Raw genomic sequence first — 27,510 nt, 5'->3', positions numbered from 1 at the left:
CTGCCTACGATCCATCCTGGGTTTAACCAGGCTGGATTGTGTGAGGAGCTCACAAATCCTTGAAAGATCTGGGCAAGGTCCCATCGGTGAGCTCCCCCGACAGGCAAGGCTGCGTTGGCTGGGTCATGTAGCCCACATGCCCAGCCACTGCATGCCGAAACAGCTTTTGTTTGGCCGGATCGAGGGGGCTAAACGGGCGCGGCACGGGCTAGAGAAGAGATGGAGTGATGTGGTACAGGAGGACGTGGAGCTGAGTGGACTTGCCGATGACTGGTACCAGCGGTGTCAAGATCGGCCTCTGTGGAGGATGCTCGTGAAGGACGCTGCTACTGGGTAGTTGGAGGCAGTCGCCCTCCAACAACAACGGAGGGTGGAGGAGCGACGCTGGCACAAGCGTCGTGGTGACGTCACCGCCACTTAGTGGTGAATGGCGGTTGTTGGTGTTGTCTGTGTGTGTGTCAGTGTGTGAGTGTCAGTGTGAGTGTGTGTGTGTGGCAATGTGTGTGTGTCAGTGTGTGTGTGTGGCAATGTGTGTGTGTCAGTGTGTGTGGCAGTGTGTGAGCGTATGTGTGTGTCACTCACTCACACTCACTCACACTCACTCATACTCACTCACTCTCACAATCCACTCACACACTCACCCAACTCGCACTCACTCACAGTTACCCTCACACACCCTAAAAATAATCACAGTCATCGCAGCAACATTGATCACAATCATCACAGCAACAGTGATCACAATCATCACAGCAACAGTGATCACAATCATCACAGCAACAGTAATAACAACAACAACAACCAGTAATCGTCATGGCGACGGGAACGCGTGCCGAGTGATCCCAGATGTTTGCGCTGCACTCGCTAACCACGCCCACCGCTGACGCGGGAGGAGCCGCTCTGTGACGTCATCACCCCCCACCCACCCCTCTCTTTTTCACGATCACAGGAAGCAGGATGTTGCTTGGTGGTGTCGGCACTTTGCTTCGTTCATCATTCCGTGTTGGTTCAGTTTCTCTCAATGGTTCAGTTTCTCTCAATGGTTCAGTTTCTCTCAATGGTTCAGTTTCTCTCAATGGTTCAGTTTCTCTCAATGGTTCAGTTTCTCTCAATGGTTCAGTTTCTCTCAATGGTTCAGTTTCTCTCAATGGTTCAGTTTCTCTCAACGGTTTAGTTTCTCTCAATGGTTCAGTTTCTCTCAACGGTTTAGTTTCTCTCAATGGTTCAGTTTCTCTCAACGGTTTAGTTTCTCTCAATGGTTCAGTTTCTCTCAATGGTTTAGTTTCTCTCAATGGTTCAGTTTCTCTCAATGGTTTAGTTTCTCTCAATGGTTTAGTTTCTCTCAATGGTTCAGTTTCTCTCAATGGTTCAGTTTCTCTCAATGGTTCAGTTTCTCTCAATGGTTCAGTTTCTCTCAATGGTTCAGTTTCTCTCAATGGTTCAGTTTCTCTCAATGGTTTAGTTTCTCTCAATGGTTCAGTTTCTCTCAATGGTTCAGTTTCTCTCAATGGTTCAGTTTCTCTCAATGGTTTAGTTTCTCTCAATGGTTCAGTTTCTCTCAATGGTTCAGTTTCTCTCAATGGTTCAGTTTCTCTCAATGGTTCAGTTTCTCTCAATGGTTTAGTTTCTCTCAATGGTTCAGTTTCTCTCAATGGTTTAGTTTCTCTCAATGGTTCAGTTTCTCTCAATGGTTCAGTTTCTCTCAATGGTTCAGTTTCTCTCAATGGTTCAGTTTCTCTCAATGGTTTAGTTTCTCTCAATGGTTCAGTTTCTCTCAATGGTTCAGTTTCTCTCAATGGTTCAGTTTCTCTCAATGGTTCAGTTTCTCTCAATGGTTCAGTTTCTCTCAATGGTTCAGTTTCTCTCAATGGTTCAGTTTCTCTCAATGGTTCAGTTTCTCTCAATGGTTCAGTTTCTCTCAACGGTTTAGTTTCTCTCAATGGTTCAGTTTCTCTCAATGGTTCAGTTTCTCTCAATGGTTCAGTTTCTCTCAATGGTTCAGTTTCTCTCAATGGTTCAGTTTCTCTCAATGGTTCAGTTTCTCTCAATGGTTCAGTTTCTCTCAATGGTTCAGTTTCTCTCAATGGTTCAGTTTCTCTCAATGGTTCGCTCTATGTAACCCCCCCCACCTTCGCTCTCTCTCTACCCCCCCTCTACCCCCCTCTCTATCTCTACCCCCTCTCTACCCCCCCTCTCTCTCTCTACCCTCCCTCTGTGCCCCCCTCTCTCTCTCTCTACCCTCCCTCTGTGCCCCCCCTCTCTCTCTACCCCCCCTCTCTACCCCCCTCTGTGCCCCCCTCTCTACCCCCCTCTGTGCCCCCTCTCTCTCTCTACCCCCCTCTCTCTCTACCCCCCTCTGTGCCCCCCCCTCTCTCTACCCCCCTCTTTCTACCCCCTCTCTATCTCTCTACCCCCCTCTCTATCTCTCTACCCCCCTCTGTGCCCCCCTCTGTGCCCCCTCTCTCTCTACCCCCTCTCTCTACCCCCTCTCTCTACCCCCTCTCTCTCTACCCCCTCTCTCTCTACCCCCCTCTCTCTCTACCCCCCTCTGTGCCCCCCTCTATCTCTACCCCCCTCTCTCTCTACCCCCTCTGTGCCCCCCTCTCTCTCTACCCCCCCCTCTCTCTCTACCCCCTCTCTCTCTCTACCCCCCCTCTCTCTACCCCCTCTCTCTACCCCCTCTCTTTCTACCCCTTCTCTCTCTACCCCCTCTCTCTCTTTACCCCCTCTCTCTCTACCCCCCTCTCTCTCTAACCTCTCTCTCTACCCCCCTCTCTCTCTACCCCCTCTCTCTCTCTACCCCCCCTCTCTCTACCCCCTCTCTCTACCCCCTCTCTTTCTACCCCTTCTCTCTCTACCCCCTCTCTCTCTTTACCCCCTCTCTCTCTACCCCCCTCTCTCTCTAACCTCTCTCTCTACCCCCCTCTCTCTCTACCCCCTCTCTCTACCCCCTCTCTCTCTCTACCCCCCCCCTCTCTCTACCCCCCCCTCCCGTCTCTCCCTACTCCATGTCTAAGTTCCCGCTATGTTTTCTACGTAATATTTTGTAATCATATCATCATTATTACTTACGCGATATATTTATATTTTCACGACGTTCAAGTGCTGCGCCTGCACCCGGCCCTCCTCGCAGTCCCATCGGCCTCCGACGGGCCGCTCACAATCCCCACGCAGAGCTCTCTCGGCCATCGGCCACCGAGCACGCGGCCCTCCCCCAGCTGCCCTCCGCTCCTTGAAGGCCGCGCACGGCGGAGCCCCGGGCCCACTCGGCCTGGCGGAAGGTGTCCAGGCTGCCGGCCGGACGTCGCCCCCCCCACCCCCAGGGCCACCCTTCCTCGCCCCGTGCCACGGCGAGCTCGGCGTGGCGCGGGGCCGACGAGCTCGTTGGGGATCCAAAGACGGGGACCGTCGGGGGGGGGGAGAAGCGGAGGCTGAACCCTAGGAGGATGCTCCTCAGGGCCTTGAACGCGGCGAGTCCGGGCTCTCGCGCTCCGCGTATCGGCGCTTCCGCCGTCTCCGCTTCACCGCGGGACCGGCAACTCCGGGGACGCGCCGGGGAGGCGTCGGTATGGGGCGACGGTGCCGCGGGGCGACGCTCCGGCCGAGGACGCCGACGCGGTCGCGCGGGCCGGGCCGGGCCGGGCCGGGCCGGGCCGGGCCGGGGCGGAGTCGCCTCCGGCGAGGCCTCTCCGGAGAGACGCGGGGCGAGGGGGGCGAGGGGGGCGAGGGGCTCTGCTCCAGGCGTGCTCCTCGTGGTCCCTCCCCGGGGCGTCCTGTTGGTGGAGCCGGACCACGCGGGAGCAGAGCGCCTCCCTCTTGACGCTCGTCCAAGGCCGCCTCCGGCAGGTCTCCCGGCCGGAGGCGGGCCGCGATCCCCGCCTTCAGCTCGTCGGCGTCGGCGGCGCAGCGGCACGACGGAGAGCTCCGGTGGAGGGCGACCGAGAGGGGCCTCGTCATCCCCGACGCCGGGGGGGCGTTCTCCCCGTCGCTGCCGCTGAGAAGGCCCCCTTGGCTTCGGCCGGGATCCGGGCGGCCACCCGGCCACGTCTGCCGGTCCGAGCCACTGGCCTCCGTGTTCCGGGCTCCACCGGATCTCCCGTCCCCGGCGAGCCGCGCGTTGGCGAGGCGCCTCTCCGTGCCGGCGGTGCCGGCGGTGGCGGATGGCGGCTTTGTCTGCGGGCTTCCCGAGGGTCGGTTCGAAGACCAGAACCGGATCCTCGGCCGGCCGCGGCCGGTTCAGCCTCCTGACCGCGAGGGAGCTCCACGTCCGCAGGGACGCTCCCGGTAGCTAAAGGGTGGCAGCTTGCCCCAGTGGGAGGCCCTGCAGGTCCGTGTAGAATCGTCGCTTGGAGCACTGCAGATTCCCCCCCCCCCCCCAGCTGTTTCAGGGAGGAAGGAGGCCGTGACGCTCCAGGCCCGGTGCAGGGGCGGCGTGGCGCGGGAAGTTTCGCGCGGCCTTGCGGTCGGAAGGCGGCCAGCCGACTCCGCACGTACACACACCGGCCCGTGACCGGCTCAGGACCCCGGCCGCGACCTCGGTGTCCTCCGCCCGACCGGGAGAAGTCGAGGACTCGCTTCTGAAGCGCGTTGACGAGGCTCATGGGGGGAGTGGGGGGCGGGTGCAGGGAGAAGAGCCGGCGCCACGGCATGGACGTGTCACCGGCTGGGTTCACCGCCAGCGTCTTCGTCCTGAAGGCGAGGAACTTTGCACGGGCGACTCCGGGTGCCCAGCCGCTCCTTCACCTTCTTCTCCGGCTCGACCCGGTTCCTCCGCGGTGGTTCCTCCTCTGGTCCCAGGAGCACCCCCGGGTGGTGCGGCAGCGACGCTGTGCTCCAATCGATGGCTTTCGCCTTCTCGGGACACTCGGTCACGTCCCACGCTCCAACACTCAGCAGGAGCACGCTGCGCTTTTGCCAAGTTCATTTTTGATGAGGGAGGCCTTCGAAAAGACCTCCTGGCACCTCGTGCGGCAGGGCGACATCATCCAGGGAGCGCAGGATGAGGAGGAGGACGTCGTCGGCGTACGCCGCCAAGACCAACTTGACGCTTGGTTCCCCGAGCACCGGGCCGCTGAGTCTCCGCCTTATGAGACTTCGGGAAAGGCTCTGAAGCCAGGGCGTGAAGTTTGCCCGACAACGGGCACCCCCTTGCCTCACTCCTCGCTCGAATTTGACCGGGGCAGCGAGGGTCGCCGTTGGCATTGGTCACGCACTCCGCCTCGGTGTAGAGCAGGCGGATCGTTCGGACAAAGCCATCCCCAAAAACCAAAGGTCTTGAGGGTTCCCAGCAGGTACTTGTGGTCCACTCTGTCAAAGGCTTTTATCCTGGCCAAGGGCCAGCAACGCGATTGGGATTCCCAACCTCTGGGGACACCGCGATGAGGTCCCTGGCCCAGGAAGATGCCGTTGTGGATGGTTCGTCCGGGGATGGTGTAGGGCTGGTCCCCGTTTACGACTTGGGCAATCACCCCCTTTCAGTCGCAGGGAGAGAGCCTTCGTCAATGTTTCGTACTCTTTGGTTCTGTTCGGTGAAGTCACGTAGGTAAAAAAATAAAACTACAAGCAACAAAAAACACCCACGTGACTTTACCGAAGAGAACCAAAGAGTATGGATCCTTGCAGTCACGAAAGCTTCAAATCTAGAATCAATATTTCGTAGCCTGTGTTAAGGAGGGACACCGGACGCCAGTTTTGTAGGCGCCCTCAGGTTCTCCGTCCTTGGGAAGCAGAGTGAGCACCGCCCTCCTCCAAGACTGAGGCATCACCTCGGCCACAGAGGCTTCCTCCAGCAACTCTCTCTGTAGTCCTCCCGCAGGGATGGCCAAAAAGCGGCGTGAAACTCCCCTGTTAGGTCGTCTAACCCTGGGGGGTTTATCTGGGGCCAGTCCTCTTACAGCTGCGTCAAGGTCATTCCCGGTGAGCTTTTGCTCCGGCAGCTCTTTCCCGTCTTCCCCCAGGGTGGGTAGAACCGCTCCATGCCTCCGCCTGGGCCGCTCCCGATGTTTATTCAGGGGAGAACAGGCTGCCGCAGAAGTCTCCGGTGATGGTCGATTTCTGCCGGAGTTCGTGCACCAGTACACCGTCGCCATCAAAGAGGCACTCCGTGGATTTGGGCCTCCCGTTCGACCATAACACAAACGGTCGTCATCAGGTGTGTCGGTTTGCATTAATTTAAAAAATGTTAAACGGTATATTTATTTATTTATAAAACGTCAGCGCCACGCGCAGCGATTTGACAGTTTATTTAGAAGGACTAGTCCATCTATGTTCTTAATTGATTGTTCACGCTTACGGTGGCTTGCAGACAGCATACATTAATTTTTCGTCTCCCCCCTCCTCTTTTCAGAACATAGATGGACTCGTCCTTCTAAACAAACTGTCAAATCGCTGCGCGTGGCGCTGACGTTTTTTTATAAATGAATAAAAACACCGTTTGAAAATAAATAAATGCGAACCACCACTTCTTTCAAATGTTTCTTGCCAGTTGGTGTTTTCACACCTGATGATGACCGTTTGTGTTACGGTCGAAACGTCGTGAGAATTTTTATTGTTTTACATATATTTTATTATTTGTATTGTTTCCCTTCAACGTGGTGACTTTTACCGCAAGAGCTAAGAATATCCACGGGAGGTGTTGTCAAAAGGTGGCTGTGGAAGGAGGGCCCCTCCCCACTCCTTCCTCCAGCCATCCTCGGCCGTGAGTTGCCGTCTCCTTCCTGAACGAGGGAGGCCGAGGCGCAGCGTGTTTCCCCCGCAAGAGGCAGTGCGGGAAACCTCCCCACTGCCTCCCTGCGCCCGTGCGCACACGTTCAGCGAGCCGACGTCCATGGGCGTTGCTCTTTACTGCCATTGCCTCCGTGGCCTCCCACCTTGTCGTTCGTTTGCGGAAATATCTCAGCTTTTGCCCTCTCCTAAAAAAACCCCCGGCGACTCGAGGAGCCTCTCGGGCTTGAGACCGCAGAGGCCTCCGTCGCCTTGCCGCCCTCCCTCATCGGGGCCAAGGGGACGCCCGCTCGGCCCTTCCTCGCGTCGGTCTCGTCGGGGAAGTGCCGGGGGTCTTCCGGGGAGACCAGGCGCGTGGCCCTAGCGGCGTCCTCCCACCCCCTCCCGGTGTCAGGGATGGCCTGGGGTGGCTCCTGCTCGGGCCCATCGGGCCGACGGGCCCGGTGTCTCGTCCGCTGGTTTTGGGCCGGCAGCGGCACGGGGGACCTTCGTCCTCATTGCCGGCCATTTCGTCGTCCACGTCCTTTGGTGAGCTCGGCCGATGGCTCGCCACCGGACGACTTCCCCCTCATCCTCTTGGTCGAGGCCGGAGCTGAATTTGTATTTGGGCCAGCTTCATCCATTGCTGGTGGTGGGGGGGGTGAGGGATGAGGGGTGAGGCTCTTTCAACACGGGTGACGGGTCGATCTTCGTGGCAATGTCGCCTTCACCGTCCACGGTTCTCTCCTCTCTCTCCCCTCTCCCCCCTGTCGCTCCCCCCCGCCCCCCCTCATTGGGCCATCAGCTGGTGCGGGATGTCCCACGCGGAGGCGGAAGCGTGACGGCCATTCCATGCGTCCGTGGAATGCCGGGAATCTTAGGTGGCGGTGCGGGTTACCATGGCACAGAGACCCACAGACTCATCACACAGAGACTCATAGACTCATCACACAGAGACCCACAGACTCACCACACAGAGACCAACAGACTCACCACACAGAGACCCACAGACTTACCACACAGAGACCCACAGACTCACCACACAGAGACCCATAGACTCACCAAACAGAGACCCACAGACTCACCACACAGAGACCCACAGACTCATCACACAGAGACCCACAGACTCACCACACAGAAACCTACAGACTCATCACAGAGACCCACAGACTTACCACACAGAGACCAACAGACTCACCACACAGAGACCCATAGACTCATCACACAGAGACCTACAGACTCATCACACAGAGACCCACAAACTCACCACATAGAGACCCATAGACTCATCACACAGAGACCCACAGACTCACCACACAGAGACCCATAGACTCATCACACAGAGACCCACAGACTCACCACACAGAGACCCACAGACTCATCACACAGAGACCCATAGACTCACCACACAGAGACCCACAGACTCACCACACAGAGACCCACAGACTCACCACACAGAGACCCACAGACTCACCACACAGAGACCCACAGACTCACCACACAGAGACCCACAGACTCACCACACAGAGACCCACAGACTCATCACACAGAGACTCATAGACTCACCACACAGAGACCCACAGACTCACCACACAGAGACCCACAGACTCACCACACAGAGACCCACAGACTCACCACACAGAGACCCACAGACTCATCACACAGAGACTCATAGACTCACCACACAGAGACCCATAGACTCATCACACAGAGAGCCATAGACTCACCACACAGAGACCCACAGACTCACCACACAGAGACCCATAGACGCATCACACAGAGACCCACAGACTCATCACACAGAGACCCACAGACTCACCACACAGAGACCCACAGACTCATCACACAGAGACCCATAGACTCACCACACAGAGACCCACAGACTCACCACACAGAGACCCACAGACTCACCAAACAGAGACCCACAGACTCACCACACAGAGACCCACAGACTCACCACACAGAGACCCACAGACTCACCACACAGAGACCCACAGACTCATCACACAGAGACCCACAGACTCATCACACAGAGACCCACATACTCACCACACAGAGACCCACAGACTCATCACACAGAGACCCATAGACTCATCACACAGAGACCCACAGACTCATCACACAGAGACCCACATACTCACCACACAGAGACCCACAGACTCACCACAGAGAGACCCATAGACTCATCACACAGAGACTCATAGACTCATCACACAGAGAGCCACAGACTCACCACACAGAGACCCACAGACTCACCACACAGAGGCCCACAGACTCATCACACAGAGACCCACAGATTCACCACACAGAGACCCTGTATGTACAATATATACTGTACGCACCGCGTGTACTGCATCCGTTGTGCGTACTGTATATACAGTGCACAATGAGTACTGTATATACAGTGTGTGCTGTACGCACAATATGGGCTGTCTACAGTGTGTACTGTCTTTGTTACCACAGAGTCTAAGAGACTTCCCGCTCGCTAACAGAGCACTTGCCCCTGCAGCCTGTTAGAGGCTACACGGGGGAGCTTTGTGTGTGAGGTGCTCGCTAACAGCACTTGCCCCTGCAGCCTCTTAGAGGCTACACGGGGGATCTTTGTCTGTGTCTGTGTGTGAGGTGCTCGCTAACAGCACTTGCCAATACAGCCTGTTAGAGGCTACACGGGGGAGCTTTGTCTGTGTGTGAGGTGCTCGCTAACAGAGCACTTGCCCCTGCAGCCTGTTAGAGGCTACACGGGGGATCTTTGTCTGTGTCTGTGTGTGAGGTGCTCGCTAACAGAGCACTTGCCCCTGCAGCCTGTTAGAGGCTACACGGGGGATCTTTGTCTGTGTCTGTGTGTGAGGTGCTAGCTAACAGCACTTGCCACTACAGCCTGTTAGAGGCTACACGGGGGATCTTTGTCTGTGTCTGTGTGTGAGGTGCCAGCTAACAACACTTGCCCCTGCAGCCTGTAGAGGCTACACGGGGGATCTTTGTCTGTGTGTGAGGTGCTCGCTAACAGCACTTGCCCCTGCAGCCTGTAGAGGCTACACGGGGGAGCTTTGTCTGTGTCTGTGTGTGAGGTGCTAGCTAACAGCACTTGCCCCTGCAGCCTGTTAGATGCTACACGGGGGGAGCTTTGTCTGTGTGTGAGGTGCTCGCTAACAGCACTTGCCACTACAGCCTGTTAGAGGCTACACGGGGGATCTTTGTCTGTGTCTGTGTGTGAGGTGCCAGCTAACAACACTTGCCCCTGCAGCCTGTAGAGGCTACACGGGGGATCTTTGTCTGTGTGTGAGGTGCTCGCTAACAGCACTTGCCCCTGCAGCCTGTAGAGGCTACACGGGGGAGCTTTGTCTGTGTCTGTGTGTGAGGTGCTAGCTAACAGCACTTGCCCCTGCAGCCTGTTAGATGCTACACGGGGGGAGCTTTGTCTGTGTGTGAGGTGCTCGCTAACAGCACTTGCCCCTGCAGCCTGTTAGAGGCTACCCGGGGGATCTTTGTCTGTGTGTGAGGTGCTCGCTAACAGAGCACTTGCCCCTACAGCCTGTTAGAGGCTACACGGGGGATCTTTGTCTGTGTCTGTGTGTGAGGTTCTCGCTAACAGCACTTGCCCCTGCAGCCTGTAGAGGCTACACGGGGGAGCTTTGTCTGTGTCTGTGTGTGAGGTGCTCGCTAACAGAGCACTTGCCCCTGCAGCCTGTAGAGGCTACACGGGGGAGCTTTGTCTGTGTCTGTGTGTGAGGTGCTCGCTAACAGCACTTGCCCCTACAGCCTGTTAGAGGCTACACGGGGATCTTTGTCTGTGCCTGTGTGTGAGGTGCTCGCTAACAGCACTTGCCCCTGCAGCCTGTTAGAGGCTACCCGGGGGATCTTTGTCTGTGTGTGAGGTGCTCCCTAACAGAGCACTTGCCCCTGCAGCCTGTAGAGGCTACCCGGGGGATCTTTGTCTGTGTGTGAGGTGCTCCCTAACAGAGCACTTGCCCCTGCAGCCTGTAGAGGCTACCCGGGGGAGCTTTGTCTGTGTGTCCACGCTCAGCTGATGGGGACAGCTGCTGGCTGCCTCAAACGTTCACACCGAGTGGGAGCTAAATGCAAAGGTCCCCCGCGTAGCCTCTGGCAGGCCCTAGGGGCAAGTGCTGTCAGCGAGTGGCAGCGCCTTTGAAGGCTACCGGCGGTGTGGCACACGAGGGGGTGGGTGGCCAGCACCACCACCACGCCCGGCCGCCTTTGTCTCTCCCCCAGTGCTCGCGATGTTCACTACACTACACACACCGCAATACTTGACACACACAGACACACACATACACAGACACACACAGACACACACAGACACACAGTCACACACACAGACACACACAGACACACAGTCACACACACAGACACACACACACAGTCACACACACACACAGTCACACACACACAGACACACACAGTCACACACACAGACACACTGTGTGTGTGTGACTGTGTGTGTGTGTGTGTCTGTGTGTGTGTCTGTGTGTCTGTGTGTGTGTGTCTGTGTGTGTGTGTGACTGTGTGTGTGTGTCTGTGTGTGTGTGTGTCTGTGTGTGTGTGACTGTGTGTGTGTCTGTGTGTGTGTGACTGTGTGTGTGTCTGTGTGTGTGTGACTGTGTGTGTGTGTCTGTGTGTGTGTGTCTGTGTGTGTGTCTGTGTGTGTCTGTGTGTGTCTGTGTGTGACTGTGTGTGTCTGTGTGTGTGTGACTGTGTGTGTGACTGTGTGTGTGTGACTGGGTGTGTGACTGTGTGTGTGTGACTGGGTGTGACTGTGTGTGTGTCTGTGTGTGTGTACACTCCCAGCCACCGCCCTCAGTCAACAGGCGTCGAGGAACTCTGTAGTGGTGGGTGGTGGGGTGGGTGGTGGGGTGGGTGGGTGGTGGGGTGGGTGGGTGGTGTGGTGGGTGGTTGGTGGTGTGGTGGGTGGGTGGGTGGTGGGTGGCTGGTGTGGTGGGTGGGTAGTTTGGTGGGTGGTGTAGCGGTTAGCGCTACGCTGCGCTATGAACCTGGCGACCCGGGTTCGATTCCCGCTCACGGCCAACACCAGTGACGATTATCTGAACCGGTCCCGGGCCTCCCCTTGGTCGACTCAGCCTCAAATGAGTACCTGGTGCGGTGTGTAAACATCGCCACTGGGGAGACAAAGGCGGTCGGGCGTGGTGCTGGCCACCCACCCCCTCGTGTACCGTTCTGGCCTTCATAGGTGCTCACTAACAGCACTTGCCCCTACAGTCTGTTAAGGCTATATGGGGGATGTTTATCTTTGTGTGTGTGTGTGTGTGTCTGTGTGTGTCTACGTGTGTGTGTCTGTGTGTGTGTGTGTATCTGTGTGTGTGTATCTGTGTGTGTGTCTGTGTGTATCTGTGTGTGTGTACCTGTGTGTGTACCTGTGTGTGTGTCTGTGTGTGTGTGTCTGTGTGTGTGTCTGTGTGTGTGTCTGTGTGTGTCTGTGTGTGTCTGTCTGTGTGTGTGTGTGTCTGTGTGTGTGTGTCTGTGTGTGTCTACGTGTGTGTGTCTGTGTGTGTGTGTGTGTTTGTGTGTGTGTCTGTGTGTATCTGTGTGTGTGTCTGTCTGTGTGTGTGTCTGTGTGTGTGTGTCTGTGTGTTGTTGTTGTGTCCGCTCGTAGACGTGAAGGTGCCTGAGACACACCGCCTGTCGTGCGGGAAGTCTCCCTGCAGGGAGCGAGTGGTCTGGCTCGAGCGCTACTGCGTGCTGTCGGACAAGCAGCTGCTCCTGCTGGACAAAGATGAGGTGCGCAGTGGCACAGCAGTCACTCACTCACCAAACCACTCACTCACTCACCCAACCACTCACTCACTCAACCACTCACTCACCCAACCACTCACCCACTCACCCAACCACTCACCCACCCAACCACTCACTCACCCAACCACTCACTCACCCAACCACTCACCCACTCACCCAACCACTCACTCACTCAACCACTCACCCACCCACTCACTCACCCAACCACTCACCCAACCACTCACTCACCCAACCACTCACCCACCCACCCACTCACTCACTCACTCACCCACTCACCCACCCACTCACTCACTCACTCACCCACTCACTCACTCACTCGCCCACCCACCCACTCACCCACTCACCCACCCGCTCACTCACTCACCCACTCACTCACCCACTCACCCACCCACTCACACACCCACTCACACACCCAACCACCCACCCACCCACTCAATCACTCACTCACCCAACCACTCACCCACCCACCCACCCACTCACTCACTCACCCACTCACCCACCCACCCACTCACTCACTCACCCACTCACCCACTCACTCACCCACCCACCCAGTCACCCACTCACCCACTCACTCACTCGCCCACCCACCCACTCACTCACTCACCCACCCGCTCACTCACTCACCCACTCACTCACCCACTCACCCACTCACTCACCCACTCACTCACTCACCCACTCAATCACTCACCCAGTCACTCACTCACTCACCCACTCACTCACCCACCCACTCACTCACCCACTCACCCAACCACTCACCCACCCACTCACTCACTCACCCACTCACCCACCCACCCACTCACCCACCCGCTCACTCACTCACCCACTCACTCACCCACTCACTCACCCACTCACCCACTCACTCACCCACTCACTCACTCACCCACTCACTCACTCACTCACCCACTCACCCACTCACTCACTCACCCACCCACCCAGTCACCCACTCACCCACTCACTCACTCACTCGCCCATCCACCCACTCACCCACTCACTCACTCACCCACCCACTCACTCACTCACTCACCCACTCACTCACTCACTCACCCACTCACTCACCCAGTCACTCACTCACTTAACCAGTCACTCACTCACCCAGTCACCCACCCACTCACTTACCCAGTCACTCACTCACCCACTCACTCACCCAACCACTCACCCACCCACCCACCCACTCACTCACCCAACCACTCACCCACCAACCCACCCACTCACCCACTCACTCACTCACCCACTCACTCACCCAGTCACCCACCCACTCACCCACCCACCCACTCACTCACTCACTCACCCACCCACCCACTCACTCACTCACCCAGTCACCCACCCACTCACTCACCCACTCACTCACCCACTCACTCACTTACCCACTCACTCACCCAGTCACCCACCCACTCACTCACCCACTCACCCTCTCACTCACTCACTCACCCACTCACCCACTCACTCACCACTCACTCACCCACTCACTCACCCACCCACCCACTCACCCACCCACCCACTCACCCACCCACCCACTCACTCACCCACCCACCGTACCACCCCACCCACCCCACCCACCCCACCCACCACCCCACCCACCCCACCCACCCCACCCACCACCCCACCCACCCCATCCACGCCACCACCCCACCCACTGTGACGTTGCGGTGTTGCCCCGCCCACTGTGACGTTGCGGTGTTGCCCCGCCCACTGTGACGTTGCGGTGTTGCCCCGCCCACTGTGACGTTGCGGTGTTGCCCCGCCCACCGTGACGTTGCTGTGTTGCCCCGCCCTCGGGCCGTGCCACTCCAGATCCACCCCTCGCTGCTCCAGGAGCGGCGTTCCGAGTCCTGCAACGTGGCGGTGTTGCCCCGCCCACTTTGACGTTGCGGTGTTGCCCCGCCCACTATGACGTTGCTGTGTTGCCCCGCCCACTATGACGTTGCTGTGTTGCCCCGCCCCCGGGCCGTGCCACCCCAGATCCACCCCTCGCTGCTCCAGGAGCGGCGTTCCGAGTCCTGCAACGTGGCGGTGTTGCGACGCTCCGGCAGCGCCGGTGGCAGCGGTGGCACCGCCGTGCCGGTGTCGCCCGCTCAGCGGCACCACCACCACCAGCTGCAGCAGCAGCAGCAGCTGCCACTCCGCACTGGCTCCGCTCCCGGTACGCGTACGGGCAGACACATGCACAGACAGACACACGGACAGGCAGACACACGGACAGACATACACACTCACGGACAGGCAGACACACACACGGGCAGACACACACACGGGCAGACACACGGACGTGCAGACTCACGCGCGGGCAGATACACATGGAGGTTGAGTGAGTGATTAGGCGAGTGACCGACTGAATGAGTAAGTGAATGATTGAGCGAGCGAGTGAGTGGACAAGTGGGCGAGTGAATGAGTGGGTGGGCAAGTGAATGAGTGAGTGAATGAGTGAGTGAATGATTGAGCGAGTGAGCGAGTGAGTGGATGATTGACCAACTGAATGAGTGGGCGAGTGAATGAGTGAGTGAATGATTGAGCGAGTGAGTGAATGATTGAGCGAGTGAGCGAGTGAGTGGATGAGTGAGTGAGTCAGCGAGTGCATGAGTGAGTGAATGACTGAGTGAGTGAACGAGTCAATGAATGAGTTAGTGGGGGAGTGAATGAGTCAATGAAAGAATAAGTTAGTGGGCAACTGAATGAGCAAGTGAGCGAGTGAATGAGTGAATTAATGAGTGAATGAATCAATGAATTAGTGGGCGAGTGAATGAATGAGTGAATGAATGAGTGGGCGGGTGAGTGAGTGGGCGAGTGAATGAATGAATGAGTGAGTGAATGAGTGAATGGACGACTGAGTGAATGAGTCAATGAATGAGTAACTGGGCGGGTGAGTGAGTGGGCGAGTGAATGAATGAATGAGTGAGTGAATGAGTCAATAAGTGGGCGGGTGAGTTAGTGGGCGATTAAATGAGTGAGTGGGCGGATCAGTGAGTTGGTGAGGGAATGAATGAGTGAGTGAATGAGTGAATTAATGAGTGAGTGAATGAGTCAATGAATGAGTGACTGGGAGGGTAAGTAAGTGGGCGAGTGAATGAATGAGTGAATGAATGAGCGACTGGGCGTGTGAGTGAGTGAGCGAGCGAATGAATGAGTGAGTGAGTGAATGAGTGAGTGAGTGAATGAGTGAGTGAAAGAGTGAATGAATGAGTGAGTGGGCGAGTGAATGAATGAGTGACTGGGCGTGTGAGTGAGTCGGCGAGCGAATGAATGAGTGAGTGAATGAGTGAATGAATGAATTAGTTGCCTGTCTGAATGAACGGGTGAGCGAGTGAAGCACTGTCCCCTCCCCCCAGACTCCCCGCTGGAGCGGCTGCCACGCCGGGAGGTCACCGTGCCTGCGTCCGTGGCTGCAAAGAGCAGCACCATCGATGGCTCCTCCACCGCCTCCTCCTCCACCGCCTCCTCCACCCTCCTCGCCCCTCCTGCCTCCTCCTCCTCCTCCTTCACGGTGGCGGTGCGGGTCACTCACTCACAAAGATAACAAAGATCCCCCGTATAGCCTTAGGGGCAAGTGCTGTTAGCGAGCACCTATGAAGGCCGGTAACGGCACACGAGGGGGTGGGTGGCCAGCACCACGCCCGACCGCCTTTGTCTCCCCAGTGGCGATGTTTACGCACCGCACCAGGTACTCATTTGAGGCTGAGTCGACTTAAGGGAGGCCCGGGACCGGTTAAGATAATCGTCACTGGTGGTGTTGGCCGTGAGCGGGAATCGAACCCGGGTCGCCAGGTTCGTAGCGCAGCGCGCTGACCGCTACACTGTCACTCCCCACTCACACACACACACACTCACTCACACACATACACACATATACACACACTTACACACTTACACACATACACACAACAACAACCGCCATTCGCCACTAAGTGGCGGTGACGTCAACAGGCCATGTGCACCCTAAGGCCACGTGAAATGTCGAACGCCCGCTGGCAGGAGGTCACTGGGCAGACCCAGGTGCCACGGGTCGACTGACTGAGATGACTGGCTGATGCACCACCTGTGCCCCCTACTGTGCCAACCTGCTGTGCTTTAGCCACCCGGTGCTCCGCTCGTTGTTGTGAGCGTCGCTCCTCCGCCCTCCGTTGTTGTTGGAGGGCGACTGCCTCCAACTGCCCAGTAGCAGCGTCCTTCACGAGCCTCCTCCACAGAGGCCGATCTTCGGCAAGTCCACTCAGCTCCACGTCCTCCTGTACCACATCACTCCATCTCTTCTCTAGCCCGTGCCGTGCCCGCTTAGCCCCCTCGATCCGGAGGAACAGAAGCTGTTTCGGCATGCGGTGGCTGGGCATGCGGGCTACATGACCCAGCCATCGCAGCCTTGCCTGCCGGAGGAGCTCATCGATGGGACCTTGCCCAGATCTTTCAAGGATTTGTGAGCTCCTCACACAATCCAGCCTGGTTAAACCCAGGATGGATCGTAGGCAGGCCAGCCTCAATGTTTCCAACTGGTGAAGCTTAGTGTGGAGCGACAGACCAGGTAGCTTCCACACAGCGTTACGCAACCGATGAAAAGATATTGCCGCTCGACTGATTCGGAGTGAGACCTCTGCTGTTAAACTGGAGCCAGTCATAAGCACACTGCCCAGGTATGGGAAACTCTCCACTCTCTCCACAACTGCCCCATCACCGATTGGGTGTTGTGGGGGTGGAGTGTCCGATGGTACAAAATACCCAGGCAGGTGCTTGGTTTTGGTGGGGCTGATGGTAAGGCCCCATCTCTTAGTGGCACGTTCCAGTCTCAGCAGCAGCGTCTCCAACTCCTCCTCAGAATGAGCAGCTATTACCAAATCATCGGCATACATAACGTGGTTGAGCAATAGGGAGCCATCCCTTGACCGCATCGATCATCCTCCCATTGTATCTGTACCAAATGGAAATTCCTCTGGTACAGCTATTGAAGGGTTCACGAACTACGTGGTCAAAATAGATGTTAAATAATGTGGGAGCCAGAGGACATCCCTGTCACACCCCAAGGTGTACAGGGAATGGCTCTGACTCCCGGCCACGTAGTTTTACCCGGGCCCGCTCACCATCATGAAGGTCCTTAATGATCGTCAGCAGAGGGTCACGGACTCCAAAAGCACGAAAAACAACCCATAGCCAAGGCCTACTGATGGTATCATAGGCCTTGACCAGGTCAATAAAGCAGAGATGTAGGTCTTGTTGGAATTCCCGACACTTCTGCTGTAGCAGACGGACAGAAAATATTGCATCTGTGCAGGACCGCCCTTTCCTGAAACCGCATTGGGGCTCCGCAAGCCTCTCCTCAGCGTGCCTGGCAAGGCGATGTTGAATAATCCTTGCCAGGACCTTTCCCGGCACACTGAGGAGTGAGATGCCCCTGTAGTTATTACAGTCTGTGCGGTCCCCCTCTTTAAGAAGAGGGACTACCAGGGCATCCTTCCAATCCTGCGGAACCCATCCAGTGGTCCAGATTGTTGTTATGATGTCATATAGGGCAGTCTGTGCACAAACGCCACCCTCCCTCAGCATTTCGCTTGGGAGATCATCTCTACCTGGTGCCTTTCCTGGTCTCAGACTCCGGATCGCCTTCAGTACTTCCTCAACAGATGGCACCTCAGCCAGCCACTCACAGGGGGTGACTTCTTCCAATATTTGAGGCACCACAGTCTCAGCAGGGTCATCCCCACTTTGTGCCACAATGTCAGCCATTGAGGCAGACTCCATCTCTTCAGCAACCCGCGACCACCACCCATCCTTGCAGCGCCTCACGGCTCTCCGAACCTCCGAGCGAAGGCTGCGGTAAGCCTCCTCTTTCTCCGACGTGGGATTCTGTAGCCGATGACAGTGGGCCTGTCGCTATTTCTCAACCATCCTGAACACCTCCTCTGTCAGCCGGGGTCTCTGGGGAGGTCTGAACCGTGTACCCAAAGCAGCCATTGCAGCTGCTTGAGTCACAGTCCTAAACCTCGCCCATTTACCCTCGACATCAGGAGGAGTGGGGGACGATGCCAACCCCAGCCGCAAGCGATGATTAAATTCTCGCTTGCAACTTTCATCAGATAACCGAGACCAGGCCACCTTAGGTTGGAATGGGGTCCTGGGTGTGCACCCACCACCGGAGTGGAAGAATGGCAGGCGCATCTTACAGATGACAAGTCGATGGTCAGAGGGCAGATCAGCTCCACGGTAGGCCCTGGTTTCAAGGACATGGGCTCGCATCCGCTGGTCTGTCACTATGTAGTCCAGCAGATGTTCTTGCTTGGACCCGGCATGCATCCATGATGTTGTGTGGATGCGCCAATGCCGGAACAGCGTGTTGGTAATTACAAGCCCATGGGCTGCACAAAAATCTAGCAGCCTCCTGCCGTTGTTATTGAGCTGATCTGGCCCATGCCTTCCAATCACTCCAGACCAGGTGCCAGCATGATGACCAACTCGGGCATTGAAGTCACCCAACAAGATGACTCTATCCCGAGGGGCCACTTTAGCCAGCACCTGTGACAGGAGGTCATAGAAGGCATCTTACTCATCGGCCTTGGCTGCATCCCTCCACGGATGTTCATCTTCGGTGGGGGCATAAGTAACCACGACCGCCACTCCTCGCCTCCGGTTGATGGGAAGGCGAGCCCAAAGTAGCCTGGGGCTTACAGCTTCCCACGCCCCCTTCATTATTTTGTTCAGAAGAAGAGCCACACCTTGTTTTTTGGCAGTCTGCTGCCCCGAGTAAAGGACTGTCCACCCCTCATGGTGGCAGGAGCCAGAGCCGGTCCACCGGACCTCCTGAATGCCACAGAGATCCAGGCGGTACCGGTCCAGCTCCCGACAAAGGAGTGGCAGCCTTTCCTCCGCAGCGAGCGTTCGAACATTCCACGTGGCCACCCGTAGTGGCTTTTCGTTGTTTCTGGAGGAGCCCCGAGGGTAGAGATTCAATCTCCTGGCTCCGCCAATTGGGGTTTGGCCAGGAGACGTCATAGACGCCTGTCCCCCCGGGGCCTCCGGCACAAGCTTATTAGTTAGATATTTTACATGTGGCGTTGTTGTAATTAATTGAAGGTGGAGGGGTTACCAGCCCATGTGTACTGTTGTTGATGTTGTTGTTGTTGACGATGTTATCGTGGTTGATGTCATTGTTGTTGTGGTTGTTGATGTTGTTGTGGTTGTTGTTGTCTGCAGGGCTTCCTGAGCAAGCGCCTGAAGCGCACGAAGAGTCACAGCAAGTTGGAACGCAGCAGCTTGGGACTCCGCGGCCTCCTGACGGGCGGCGGTGGCGGCGGCAGTGGTGGTGGTGGTGGTGGCGGTGGCGGTGGTGCCTTCGACAGTGAGAGGTGCGTTGTGTGTGTACCGTGTGTGTGTGTGTGCACCGTGCGTGTGTGTACCATGTGTGTGTGTACCATGTGTGTGTGTACCGTGTGTGTGTGTGTGCACCGTGCGTGTGTGTACCATGTGTGTGTGTACCATGTGTGTGTGTACCGTGTGTGTGTGTGTGCACCGTGCGTGTGTGTACCATGTGTGTGTGTACCATGTGTGTGTGTACCGTGTGTGCGTGTGTGTGCCGTGCATGTGTGTGTACCATGTGTGTGTGTGTGCTGTGTGTGTGTGTACTGTGTGTGTACTGTGTGTGTGTGTACACTGTGTACTGTGTGTGTACTGTGTGTGTGTAGTGTGTGCACTATGTGTACTATGTGTGTGTACTGTGTGTGTACTGTGTGTGTGTGTAGTGTGTGTGTACTGTGTGTGTACTGTGTGTGTGTGTACCATGTGTGTGTGTACCGTGTGTGTGTGCACCGTACGTGTGTGCACCGTGCGTGTGTGTACCATGTGTGTGTGTACCGTGTGTGCGTGTGTGTACCGTGCGTGTGTGTGTACCATGTGTGTGTGTGTACTGTGTGTGTGTACTGTGTGTGTGTACTGTGTGTGTGTACTGTATGTGTGTACTGTGTGTGTGTACACTGTGTACTGTGTGTGTACTGTGTGTGTGTAGTGTGTGTACTGTGTGTACTATGTGTGTGTACTATGTGTGTGTACTGTGTGTGTGTGTAGTGTGTGTGTACTGTGTGTACTGTGTGTGTGTACTGTGTGTACTGTGTGAGTGTACTGTGTGTGTGTGTACTGTGTGTACTGTGTGTGTGTAAGTGCTACTCGCTAACAGCACTTGGCAGTCTATTCAGGCTGCAGTGTGCATGTACTGTGTGTAGTGTGTGTGTACTGTATGTGTACTGTGTGTGTGTACTGTGTGTGTGTAGTGTGTGTGTACTCTGTGTACTGTGGGTGTGTACATGTGTGTGTACTGTGTGTACTGTGTGTGTGTACTGTGTGTGTGTGTACCGTGTGTAGTGTGTGTGTACCGTGTGTAGTGTGTGTGTATGTACTGTGTGTAGTGTGTGGGTGTGTGTGTACTGTGTGTAGTGTGTGTGTACTGTGTGTGTGTACTGTGTGTGTACTGTGTTTGTACTGTGTGTGTGTACTGTGTGTACTGTGTGTGTGGTGTGTGTAGTGTGTGTGTGTACTGTGTGTGTGGTGTGTGTACTATGTGTAGTGTGTGTGTACTGTGTATAACGTGTGTACTATGTGTGTATGTACGTACTGTGTGTAGTGTGTGTGCTGTGTGTGTACTGTGTGTGTACTGTGTGTACTGTGTGTGTACTGTGTGTGTACTGTATGTGTGCAGTGTGTGTGGTGTGTGTACTATGTGTTGTGTGTGTGTAGTGTGTGTACTGTGTGTGTAGTGTGTGTACTGTGTGTGTACTGTGTATAGTGTGTGTACTGTGTGTGTGTACCATGTGTAGTATGTGTGTACCGTGTGTAGTGTGTACTGTGTGTGTACTGTGTGTACTATATGTGTGTACTGTGTGTGTGTGTACTGTGTGTACTGTATGTGTGTACTGTGTGTGTGTACTGTGTGTACGTAGTGTGTGTACTGTGTGTGTGTAGTGTGTGTGTAGTGTGTGTGTGTGTAGTGTGTGTACTGTGTGTAGTGTGTGTACTATGTGTAGTGTGTGTGTACTGTGTGTGTGTAGTGTGTGTGTGTGTGTAGTGTGTGTACTATGTGTAGTGTGTGTGTACTGTGTGTGTATTGTGTGTGTGTAGTGTGTGTACTATGTGTAGTGTGTGTGTACTGTGTGTAGTGTGTGTAGTGTGTGTACTGTGTGTATGTGTGTGGTGTGTGTAATGTGTGTGTAGTGTGTGTACTCTGTGTATGTACTGTGTGTGTACTGTGTGTACTGCGTGTGTGTACTGCGTGTGTGTAATGTGTGTGTGTAGTGTGTGTAGTGTGTGTCCTGTGTGTGTGTGTACTGTGTGTGTACTGTATGTGTGTAGTGTACTGTGTGTGCTGTGTGTGTGGTGTGTGTACTATGTGTGTGTAGTGTGTGTACTGTGTGTGTGTGTGTGCTGTGTGTACTGTGTGTGTGTAGTGTCTGTACTGTGTGTACTGTGTGTGTACCATGTGTAGTGTGTGTGTGTGTACCGTGTGTAGTGTATGTGTGTGTACCGTGTGTAGTGTGTGTGTGTAGTGTGTGTACTGTGTGTGTGTGCTGTGTGTACTGTGTGTGTACTGTGTGTATAGTGTGTACTGTGTGTGTACTGTGTGTGTACCGTGTGTGTGTACAGTGTGTGTACTGTATGTATGTACTGTGTGTGTGTACTGTGTGTGTGTAGTGTGTGTGTACTGTGTGTAGTGTGTACTGTGTGTATGTACTGTGTGTGTACTGTGTGTTGTTTGTGTACTGTGTGTGTGTAGTATGTATGTGTGTGTACAGTGTGTGTACTGTGTGTAGTGTGTGTAGTGTGTACTGTGTGTGTGTAGTGTGTGTAGTGTGTGTATTGTGTGTACTGTATGTGTACTGTGTGTACTGTGTGTATACTGTGTGTGTACTATGTGTACTTTGTGTGTGTACTGTGTTTGTACTATGTGTACTGTGTGTGTGTGTGTACTGTGTGTGTACTATGTGTATACTGTGTGTGTACTATGAGTACTGTGTGTGTGTACTGTGTGTAGTGTGTGTGTCTACTGTGTGTGTCTACTGTGTGTGTGTACTGTGTGTGTGTACTGTGTGTAGTGTGTGTGTGTGTACTGTGTGTGTGTAGTGTGTGTACTGTGTGTGTGTGCTGCGTGTATTGCGTGTGTGTACTGTGCGTGTGTGTACTGTGTACTACGTGTACTGTGTGTACTGTGTGTGTACTGTGTGTGTACTGTGTGTATACTGTGTGTGTACTATGTGTACTGTATGTGTAGTGTGTGTACTGTGTGTGTACTGTGTGTAGTGTGTGTACTGTGTGTGTGTACTGTGTGTACTGTGTGTGTACTGTGTGTGTGTGTAGTGTGTGTACTATGTGTACTGTGTGTGTAGTGTGTGTGTACTGTGTGTGTGCTATATATGTATACTGTGTGTGTGCACTGTGTGTGTACTGTGTGTATACCGTGTGTGTACTGTATGTACTGTGTGTGTATACTGTGTGTGTATTATGTGTACTGTGTGTACTGTGTGTGTACTGTGTGTGTATGTAATGTGTTTGTAGTGTGTGTACTGTGTGTAGTGTGTGTGTAGTATGTGTAATGTGTGTGTGTGTGTGCTGTTTGTACTGTGTGTGTACTGTGTGTGTACTGTGTGTGTACTGTGTGTACTGTGTGTGTGTCGTGTGTGTGGTGTGTGCTGTGTGTAGTGTGTGTGTACTCTGTGTCATGTGTGTACTGTGTGTATGTAATGTGTGTGTACTATGTGTAGTGTGTGTACTGTGTGTGTCCTGTGTGTGTGTACCGTGTGTAGTTTGTTTGTACTGTATGTAGTGTGTGTACTGTGTGCATGTACTGTGTGTGTGTAGTGTGTGTACTGTGTGTGTACTGTGTGTGCAGTGTGTACTGTGTGTGTGTACTATGTGTACTGTCTGTGTGTAGTGTGTGTACTGTGTGTGTACTGTGTGTGTGTACTATTTTTACTGTCTGTGTGTAGTGTGTATAGTGTGTGTACTGTGTGTAGTGTGAGTAGTGTGTGTGTACTGTATGTGTACTGTGTGTATACTGTGTGTACTATGTGTACTGTGTGTGTGTACTGTGTGTAGTGTGTGTTTACTGTGTGTGTGGTGTGTGTACTATGTGTAGTGTGTGTGTGTGTACTGTATGTAGTGTGTACTGTGTGTGTATGTATGTACCGTGTGTAGTGTGTGTACTGTGTGTGTACTGTGTGTACTGTGTGTGTACCGTGTGTAGTGTGTGTACCGTGTGTAGTGTGTGTGTGTAGTGTGTGTACTGTGTGTGTGCTGTGTGTACTGTGTGTGTGCTGTGTGTGTACTGTGTGTGTGTACTGTATGTGTGTCGTGTGTGTGGTGTGTGTACTATGTAGTGTGTGTTTACTGTGTGTATGTACTGTGTGTGTACTGTGTGTAGTGTGTCTACTGTGTGTACTGTGTGTACTGTGTGTGTGCTGTGTGTGTACTGTATGTGTGTATTGCGTGTGTACTGTGTGTACTGTATGTGTGTACTGTGTGTATGTAGTGTGTGTGTGTAGTGTGTTTATTGTGTGTAGTGTGTGTACTGTGTATGTACTGTGGGTGTACTGTGTATTGTGTGTGTACTGTCTGTGTAGTGTGTGTGTGTACTGTGTGTGTACTGTGTGTAGTGTGTGTACTGTGTACTGTGTGTACTATGTTTACTGTCTGTGTGTAGTGTGTGTAGTTTGTGTACTGTGTGTAGTGTGTGTATTGTGTGTGTGTGTAGTGTGTGTATTGTGTGTGTACTGTATGTGTACTGTGTGTACTGTGTGTATACTGTGTGTGTACTATGTGTACTGTGTGTGTACTGTGTTTGTACTATGTGTACTGTGTGTGTACTGTGTGTAGTGTGTGTGTGTGTACTGTGTGTGTACTATGTGTATACTGTGTGTGTACTATGTGTACTGTGTGTGTGTACTGTGTGTAGTGTGTGTGTACTGTGTGTGTCTACTGTGTGTGTGTACTGTGTGTGTACTGTGTGTGTGTACTGTGTGTGTACTGTGTGTAGTGTGTGTATACTGTATGTGTACTGTGTGTGTAGTGTATGTACTGTGTGTGTACTGTGTGTAGTGTGTGTACCGTGTGTGTGTACTGTGTGTACTGTGTGTAGTGTATGTGTACTGTGTGTGTAGTGTGTGTGTACTGTGTTTACTGTGTGTGTGCTATATGTGTATACTGTGTGTGTGTACTGTGCGTGTACTGTGTGTATACTGTGTGTGTACTGTGTGTACTGTGTGTGTATATTGTGTGTACTATGTGTACTGTGTGTACTGTGTGTGTGTACTGCGTGTGTATGTAGTGTGTTTGTAGTGTGTGTACTGTGTGTACTGTGTGTAGTGCTACTCGCTAACAGCACTTGGCAGGCTGTTCAGGCTGCACGGGAATCTTTGTAAGTAAAACATCGGCACTGGTGATACAAAGGCGGCCGTGGTGACGTCACCACCACTTTGTAGCGGATGGCGGTGGTTGTTGTTGTGAGTGCAGCTGGTAGTTTGAGTAACTCTGTGGGTCTCTGTGTATCTCTGGGAGTCTCTGTGTATCTCTGAGTCTCTGTGTGAGTCTTGTGTGTCTCTGTGTATCTCTGTGTATCTCTGTGAGTCTCTGTGAGTCTCTGTTAGTCTCTGTGGGTCTCTATGTGTCTCTGTGTATCTCTGTGAGCCTCTGTGTATCTCTATGGGTCTCTGTGTATCTCTGTGTATCTCTGTGGGTCTCTATGTGTCTCTGTGAGTCTCTGTGAGTCTCTGTGTATCTCTGTGTGTCTCTGTGTATCTCTATGTGTCTCTGTGTGTCTCTGTGAGTCTCTGTGTATCTCTATGAGTCTCTGTGTATCTCTGTGTGTCTCTGTGTATCTTTCTGGGTCTCTATGTGTCTCTGTGAGTATCTTTGAGTCTCTGTGTATCTCTGTGTGTCTCTGTGTATCTCTGTGAGTCTCTGTGTGTCTCTGTGAGTCTCTGTGTTTGTCTGTGTGTCTCTGTGAGTCTGTGTCTCTCTGTGAGTCTGTGTATCTCTGTGTACCTCTGTGTATCTCTGTGTGTCTCTGTGAGTCTCTGTATCTCTGATTCTCTGTGTATCTCTGTGTATCTCCGTGTGTCTCTGTGAGTATGTGTATCTCTGTGAGTCTTTGTGTGTGTCTCTGTGAGTTTCTGTGTATCTCTGTGAGCCTCTGTGTATCAATATGGGTCTCTGTGTATCTCTGTGAGTCTCTCTGAGTCTCTGTGTATCTCTAAGTCTCTGTGTGTCTCTGTGAGTCTCTGTGTATCTCTGAGTCTCTGTGTGTGTCTGTGTGTCTCTGTGGGTCTCTGTGTTGGTCTCTGTGTATCTCTGTGAGTCTCTGTGTGTGTCTCTGTGTGTGTCTCTGTGTATCTCTGAGTCTGTGTATCTCTGTGTATTTCTGTGTCTCTGTGAGTTTCTGTGAGTCTCTGTGTCTCTGTGAGTCTCTGTGTATCTCTGTGAGTCTCTGTGTATCTCTGTGTGTCTCTGTGTCTCTGTGAGTCTCTGTGAGTCTTTGTGTATCTCTGTGTGTCTCTGTGTATCTCTGTGTACCTCTGTGTATCTCTGTGTGTCTCTGTGAGTCTCTGTATCTCTGATTCTCTGTGTATCTCTGTGTATCTCCGTGTGTCTCTGTGAGTCTGTGTATCTCTGTGAGTCTTTGTGTGTGTCTCTGTGAGTTTCTGTGTATATCTGTGAGCCTCTGTGTATCTCTATGGGTCTCTGTGTATCTCTGTGAGTCTCTGTGAGTCTCTGTGTATCTCTGAGTCTCTGTGTATCTCTGTGTATCTCCGTGTGTCTCTGTGAGTCTGTGTATCTCTGTGAGTCTTTGTGTGTGTCTCTGTGAGTTTCTGTGTATCTCTGTGAGTCTCTGTGAGTCTCTGTGTATCTCTGAGTCTCTGTGTGTGTCTGTGTGTCTCTGTGGGTCTCTGTGTATCTCTGTGAGTCTCTGTGTGTATCTCTGTGTGTGTCTCTGTGTATCTCTGAGTCTGTGTATCTCTGTGTATTTCTGTGTCTCTGTGAGTTTCTGTGAGTCTCTGTGTCTCTGTGAGTCTCTGTGTATCTCTGTGTATCTCTGTGTGTGTCTCTGTGAGTCTGTATCTCTGTGTGTCTGTGTTTCTGTGAGTCTCTGTGTATCTCTGTGAGTCTCTGTGTATCTCTGTGTATCTCTGTGTGTCTCTGTGAGTCTCTGTGAGTCTCTGTGTATCTCCGTGTGACTCTGTGAGTCTGTATCTCTGATTCTCTGTGTATCTCTGTGAGTCTCTGTGTATCTCTGAGTCTCTGTGTGTCTCTGTGAGACTCGACGCATCTGACATGAGACCCTACTGCTCTCTGTGGGTGTCTATGCATCTCTATAAGTACATGTACTTAGTAATAAGTAGTAGTAATAAGTAGAAGTAGTAATAATAACACTGCACAGGGTGTTTAAAGAGATTGACCTGATTTGAAATCGCGAAATCTCTGCAACCACGAACCGCCCATGAATGAACCTCTGACCACTTGAGAGGGCGGGGCATAGAGAGGGCGGGGCATGGAGAGGGCGGGGCATAGAGAGGGCGGGGCATGGAGAGGGCGGGGCATGGAGAGGGCGGGGCATGGAGAGGGCGGGGCATGTAGAGGGCGGGGCATGGAGAGGGCGGGGCATGGAGAGGGCGGGGCACGGAGAGGGCGGGGCACGGAGAGGGCGGGGCACGGAGAGGGCGGGGCACGTAGAGGGCGGGGCACGGAGAGGGCGGGGCATGGAGAGGGCGGGGCACGGAGAGGGCGGGGCATGGAGAGGTCTTGTCACCGAGTGATTTCCGCTAGATGCCTCTTTCAGTTTCAGTTTTAATTTATTTTGGTGTAGCCCTGTGAGCAATTCGGCTCTTAAAGTGACTACGTGTGACTGTGCAAAAACAGAAAAATATTCCTGAAATAAGCACCGTACACCACCAGCGCTGTGTGCAAACATCCCAGTGGGATGCAATTCAAACAACAACAACAACCTCAAGACAACTTAGATCAAGGCCGTCACTCTAACCCCGTACCACAACAAACACACAAACATGGCCAAACCAAAAAAAAACGATC

At 53.9% G+C, this 27,510-nt stretch overlaps 1 protein-coding gene across 1 annotated transcript in view; it reads left to right on the top strand.

Moving 5' to 3' along the window:
* Positions 1-27,510, top strand: part of LOC116958248 (uncharacterized) — a 110,758-nt gene that overhangs the window by 16,329 nt on the left and 66,919 nt on the right. The window contains exons 2-5 of the mRNA XM_076056176.1: positions 12,329-12,453; positions 14,428-14,608; positions 15,792-15,952; positions 19,639-19,790. Coding sequence (XP_075912291.1) covers positions 12,329-12,453; positions 14,428-14,608; positions 15,792-15,952; positions 19,639-19,790 — 619 coding nt within the window. The remainder of the gene's footprint in view (positions 1-12,328; positions 12,454-14,427; positions 14,609-15,791; positions 15,953-19,638; positions 19,791-27,510) is intronic.

This window comes from Petromyzon marinus, chromosome 74, assembly GCF_048934315.1.
Source record: "Petromyzon marinus isolate PM22_M1 ecotype Great Lakes invasive population chromosome 74, UKy_Petmar_22M1.pri1.0, whole genome shotgun sequence".
NCBI classification, from domain to species: Eukaryota; Metazoa; Chordata; class Hyperoartia; order Petromyzontiformes; family Petromyzontidae; genus Petromyzon; species Petromyzon marinus.
Note: the sequence above shows the minus strand (reverse complement) of the source record. Positions and strands in the feature narration are given on the sequence as shown.